The sequence below is a fragment of the Microtus oregoni genome, unplaced genomic scaffold, assembly GCF_018167655.1.
Source record: "Microtus oregoni isolate MIOR12 unplaced genomic scaffold, Mior012 000017F_ref0000208, whole genome shotgun sequence".
Taxonomy (NCBI): domain Eukaryota; kingdom Metazoa; phylum Chordata; class Mammalia; order Rodentia; family Cricetidae; genus Microtus; species Microtus oregoni.
The window spans coordinates 11,365,866-11,371,570 of NW_024543076.1; the positions used below are offsets into that span (position 1 = coordinate 11,365,866).

The 5,705-nt window shown below is 43.9% G+C and overlaps 1 protein-coding gene across 6 annotated transcripts; it reads left to right on the forward strand.

Annotated features, from left to right (window-relative positions):
* Nucleotides 1-617: 617 nt before the first annotated feature.
* Nucleotides 618-5,421, forward strand: Smim8 (small integral membrane protein 8). Of its 6 annotated transcripts, none has more exons than XM_041667898.1 (4): nucleotides 669-935; nucleotides 1,621-1,788; nucleotides 3,906-4,062; nucleotides 4,973-5,421. In XM_041667898.1, exons 3-4 carry the CDS (start codon nucleotides 3,928-3,930, stop codon nucleotides 5,129-5,131), a joined length of 294 nt encoding a protein of 97 aa, XP_041523832.1. In that variant the 5' UTR covers nucleotides 669-935; nucleotides 1,621-1,788; nucleotides 3,906-3,927; the 3' UTR covers nucleotides 5,132-5,421. The 6 variants fall into 6 exon arrangements, with proteins under 6 accessions (XP_041523835.1, XP_041523831.1, XP_041523832.1 ...); XM_041667900.1 differs by lacking the exon at nucleotides 1,621-1,788 and adding an exon at nucleotides 3,701-3,757; XM_041667901.1 differs by lacking the exons at nucleotides 669-935; nucleotides 1,621-1,788 and adding an exon at nucleotides 618-656.
* Nucleotides 5,422-5,705: the final 284 nt, after the last annotated feature.

The window sequence follows — 5,705 nt, forward strand, 5'->3', positions numbered from 1 at the left end:
AGCCCAGCACACCCCCTCCCAACAGAAAGCATCTTATAAAACCCCAGACTCCTTTTCGGTGGTGCTGTTTTTCCTTCTCTTGGGAACACCAAGCAGTTCTACCCTGAATAAGGCTTTGCCTTTCAACCTCAGTGGCTCTTGTGATCTGGTGCTCTATTAAGCCATACACATTCCACGTCTGTCTGTCTGTCTATCATCTATCTATCTATCTATCTATCTATCTATCTTACACAAAAATATTTAAAAATTATATATCTATTTATTCATCCATCCATCCACCCATCCATCATCCATCCATCTATCATCTATCTTCTATCTATCTATCATCTATCTATCATCTATCTGTCTATCTATCTCTATCTATCTATCTATCTATCTATCTATCTATCTATCTATCTATCTATCTATCTACCTATCTATCTAATCTAATCTATCCACGAAACGAAAGCTTATTTGAATGTGAGAGGTTGAAAGTCAAAGACCCCCAAGAAAGCAAACTGCAGCCTGCTCAGGAGTTCCAGTGCCTGGCTCCTGGAAGAGGAGAGGGCCCGGGCTCCTGCTCTGCGGCCTCCGGGGCATAGGTGGCGCTGTGGTGCGGCCTTCCCCTCAGTCCGAGGCCGGCATCGGAGGGAGCGCATTGGAGGGAGGGCCGGAAGGTGAGTGCTGCGGACCGCACGGACCCGGGGTGTTTGAGTGTAGCTGCCCCGCGTCGGTGTCCGTGCTGGAGCTTCCGTCTTTGCGGTTGCCCAAGGTCAGGTCCTGAGGGCTCTCGCAGGAGTGTACCGCGGTTTGCAAGCGACGTCTAGGCTCCTGTGGCGGCCTCGGGTCAGGCTGGTCGGTCCCTGCTAAGCTGTCATTTACCCGCAGTTCCCAGTGGAGAGCAAGAAACCAGATGCATCCGAAGCCTCCAGAAGTTGCTATGGTCAATTAAACAGGTTTCTGACAGTTAAATATTCAGACTTAATTGATCGTTGTTACTTCTGGAGCCTAAACAACCGGACCAGGGTCTGTATAGCTGTACAGCTTCCAGATTGCCTGCCACAGTGACAAAACCTTTCCTTAATCCACAAGTGGGGCAAATCACGAGCCAGAAAAGTTACTCGTGTGTGTTTGTGTGTGTGTGTGTGTGTGTGTGTGTGTGTGAGAGAGAGAGAGAGAGAGAGAGAGAGAGAGAGAGAAAGAAAGAGATATTTTTAAAGTTATTATTTTACAGTAAAAACGGTTAGAATTAATTTTTAAATTTAAGTGATAGCAAATCTTATGGGTCTTGTGTCTTGTGCAAAATACATTCCTCAAAAATAATTTTCGAGAAAGAAAGTGAGGTGATGGAGAGTTGGCTGAAGTTGGAAGAACTGGGTTATCCTACCCACCTAGTGAAAAGACAGCCGGTGCTAGGAAGGTTGGTTTGTAAGATGACCACTATTTTGTTAACCTCTTTCCTTTAAAAAAAAATGTTAAATCCGCATCTGTAATGCTTCAATCAGTAGTACCGGTCCTTTTATAAAGTACCAAAATTGAGGATAAGTCTCTGCTTGATTTCCTCAAGCCATAAAGTCCTCTGATTCTTTTTCAAACTTGTTTATTATTATTATCATTATTATTACTGGTTTTTCGAGACAGGTTTCCTTGTGAAGCTCTGGATGTTTTGGGACTCACTCTATAAACCAATCATCTGCCTCCCAAGTGCTGAGATTAAAGGCATGTGCCACCACTGCCAGGCAATTTAAACTCTTTTAAGGTGTCCTACTCAAGACTCGAAGTTGCTTTCTTAAGCATTTAAAGAATGTAGTAAGTGAAACTAAATAGTGTTTTTATACTGTCATTAAATTTTTTGTCCATTTGAAGCATTTTTTCTATATATATTTGAAAATGGAGTATTTTTTTCCTAAAGTAATTCTCATATTGTCTTTATTTTCATGTACAATGTAATACAGGTAGCCATGCCGACTTTGCTGTAGAGAACTTTCTGTGTACAAGCACAGGTAGTCATGTGTTCCAGCGCACATATGTGTAAATGTGTGCAGAAGCCAGAGGTCATCCTCGGATGTCCTCCAGAGCCAGCTATCTTGTCTGAGATTTTCTCACTGGAACCTGGAACTTACTGATCCTATTGGACTGGCTCCTTCTTGAGACAGTGTTTCTCTGTGTAGCCCTGGCTGTCCTGGAACTCTTTCTGTAGACCAGGCTGGCCTCAAACTCACAGAGTTCTGCTTCCCAAGTGCTGGGATTAAGGCTACCACCGCCAGCTCATTTTTTTTTTTATAGCAGGCTTCAGATCAAAGTTTAATTTACACAGTGGAAGTTCACTTTTGAAACCAGTTATGGAAAAACTCAAATTGTAGCTGAGGAGGAAAAAAACTGAGAGCTTGCACTTGAAGCGATGCAGTCACACGGTCGCTGAGACCCAGTGGTCCATGAAGTCGTCTCTATGATGAAATGACAGAAAGCAGGCATAGTTCCTGTGAGAGCTTCCCGCCACACCTAGAGGAATACCACAGCCAGTGACGTATTTAAATGGCTTCTGCCCTCAGTTGCTGATGTCACTGCTGTCACAAGCTATCACAAGTTAGGTTCTAAAGACTTTGGTTACCGGGAACAATTTGACTCAAGAGTTAGTGAATCCGACATGGTCTGAGATGAAAGTAGACAGCAGTGATGGGAGAAGACCTGGCAGTAATAGCCGTATAATAGCCATAGCATAGACAGAGAAAAAAATGATGCAGAAGCCTTTACTCGGCAAGTGTAGAGAATGGGAAATGTTCTCGTACGCTGATGTTCCTGAAAGTAATTAACCCAGTTAAACGCCGAAGGTGGATATTTAGTGGTCACTGCGGCGAAAGTATTGAGCATCTGGGTTTCTCTGTAAGTGTAATGCTGCAAAAACACTGCTTTTCGTTTCTGTGAAACCGAAGCCTTAAGAAACAAGAATACTTGTACAGACAGAGCACTGGCGCCTAAGTGTGAATGCTAAATCTTCATAGCGTTTACTGTTCCTGAAGTTGCAGTCTTCCCCTTGCGTTGTCTTTATCAAGTCTGTGGGGCATTTCTTAACCTACTCCTCTGCATTATGTGTTAGGAATGATACCCAGAAGAAAACAAATAGTCCCCAGACGTTGTTATCCTGAGCAGAAGAATCAGGGGGCAAAAAAGACACACTGGACTTGACTGGATAGAGAAATGGGTGTTGAGATTAAGGGGCTAGCATGTCCTGTGCTCATCGGAGAGTTGCCGACTGGGAAGGATAGGGATGGCTGCTTATTCTTACTGTTTGCACAGGGGAGCTTTGGGGTCCTGAAGGGTGGCAAAGGATGGCAGCCTATGGGCTGGGCTGAAGCTGCTGGAGGAGGTACAGAGGAGGGCAGTATTTCCCTCAGGCTGTTATGGGAGAGCTATTGGTGAGGGAAAGTAGAAACGGCGGAAATGCGGAGGGGAGTGGGTTGTCCTCAGCTCTCTTCCGCTTTAGCCCCGACTACAGTGTAAGTGAGACCAACAAACCATTTTCCAGACTCTGCTCAGTTTGCTTAACTGAGCAAGGGAGGAGACAGAGTGGAAGGAGGGAGAGCAAGAGCGAAAACAAATGGGAGGGGTCGATGAGCCCAACAAAACCTAAAGCGCCATTTAAAAATAATCAAGCGGTGATCATTCTTGGAGCACATCTAGAATTTAAAAACAGTGTGTTTGCTTATTTGTTTGTTTTAAGAGCTTCTGGGCCAACCCGATGGAGCACCCCTTTAATCCCACCACTTGGGAGTCAGAGGTAGGTGGGTCTCCCATGTTCGAGGCCAGCATGGTCTACTATGGGAGTTCCAGGCCAGCAAGGGCTGCAAAGCAAGGCTTTGTTTCAAATAAAGATAGGTTTATCAAAAACTAAGTATGAAGGAAATGTATATATGCATTGCTTTTAGGTGATATTCTTCAGTAGTCAAGATGTCCTCAGAACCTGAGCCTCCAGCAACAAAGAAAGACCCACCAAAAGAGAGGAACTTTGAAAATCCAGGCCTCCGAGGGACACACACGACAACCTTATTTCGAGCTGTGAATCCTGAGCTCTTCATTAAACCTGTAAGACCTGCATCCAGGAGACTTGTTCACTTTTCTGTAGTATCGGGTTTGTACCCAGGACGTTTTATGCCGACTAGGAAGGCCCCTAAACTGGTCATGGTGGCTCATTCCTGTAATCCCAGCCCTTGGGAAACAAGGGTTGAAGGATAAGCAGGTTTGAGGCCAGCCTGGGTCTACAGCCTGAGACTCTGTCTTAGAAGGTAAAGACAAGGGCTGGAGAGATGGCTCAGGCACGGGGAATTACTAAAGTAGACATGGAGTGTAGAGGATCGTGATAAAGTAGTCCCACACTAGCTTAGAATGGAGTATAATAAAGGTTTCTTTAGTTAGGAGTAGACTCACAGATCAACAGTCCTCTGCATGAGTGGGGAACAGGAACCAAATCCAGCAGCTGAAAGAGAGAGAGAGAGAGAGAGAGAGAGAGAGAGAGAGAGAAAGAAGAGAGAGAGCGAGCGCACATGTTTCTACATCTGTTTCATTGCTATACATAAGTTATAACTGTTACCCTTGTGTTGGGCAAGAGAAGTAGCATGTGACTGTATTCCTCACGTTCTCATAAAATAAGCTAAGCGGCAGCTCAGAGAAGGGCCAGGGCCAGTTCCAGAACCGTGTCCACGTCTCCATCTTTGCTCAGTTTTTACCTTCCTAGGGCACAGGTCTAAGCTACCTGGCTACAAAGAGAAGAATGAGATGAAAAGCAAGAGTCTCAAATCAGCTGTAAATACTCAGGAGTTAAGCTGATAGAATAAAATGATGGGCATGAAAATGCCGTCTTTAGGAAGCAGGGATGATAATAATGACTTGTCATGCCAAGAAGGAAGTGCAGTGTGATATTTGGCTCTCTTGAAATTACTAGTCTCACTGGCACTTTGTAATTCTCTCTCTCTCTCTCTCTCTCTCTCTCTCTCAGAACAAACCCGTAATGGCCTTTGGACTGGTAGCCCTTTCCCTTTGTGTGGCTTACATTGGTTATCTGCACACAGCACAAGAGAACAAAAAGGACCTCTATGAAGCCATTGATAGTGAAGGGCATCGTCACACGAGGAGAAAGACATCCAAATGGGATTAAGTGCTGTTTGCTTCAGATGGAGCGTTATTGCAGGCTCTGAAATCTTTAAATGAAAGACTCTCTGAGAGTATGGAATTATGTTTCTTGTTCTGTAATCTGTTAACAAGAGAGAATACACAATTGGAAGGCGTCCACTGTGCTAAATATAGTCCCATTACAGCTGTGACTGTTAGCCCTTTCTCTTCCCACAAAGGAATGTCTCAATATTTCTTCTGTGCAAATGCTGTAAGAATGGGAGTCTTTTTGTTCAATTCTGTATAATAAAAGTACCCAGTCCTGTTAAATTTGCACGGAGTTTCTCATGTTTTAAAGTGAATTGCGCCTTTGCAGCAACGTTTTGCTGTCTAATAGAGAAGATATCCCCTTGCACTACTAAAATCATGATTAAATGAAACGATAAGACAAAGTAATTGAAGTACAATATTTTAAAAATGTTATACTGAACCCAATAGAAGAGAAAGTGAGGAATAACCTTGAACACGTTGGCCCAAGAGAAGACTTTCTGAACAGAACACTATTAGTGCAGGCACCAGGATCTACAATTAATAAATAATTGGCCCCATGAAACTTTAAA

What these genes read in the sequence shown, in the direction of transcription:
- Smim8 (XM_041667901.1), top strand. Translation starts at nt 3,928, where the DNA reads ATGTCCTCAGAACCTGAGCCTCCAGCAACAAAGAAAGACCCACCAAAA. An exon ending in CTGAGCTCTTCATTAAACCT is followed by an intron (nt 4,063 to 4,972) that starts GTAAGACCTGCA and finishes TCTCTCTCTCAG; the next exon opens with AACAAACCCGTAATGGCCTT.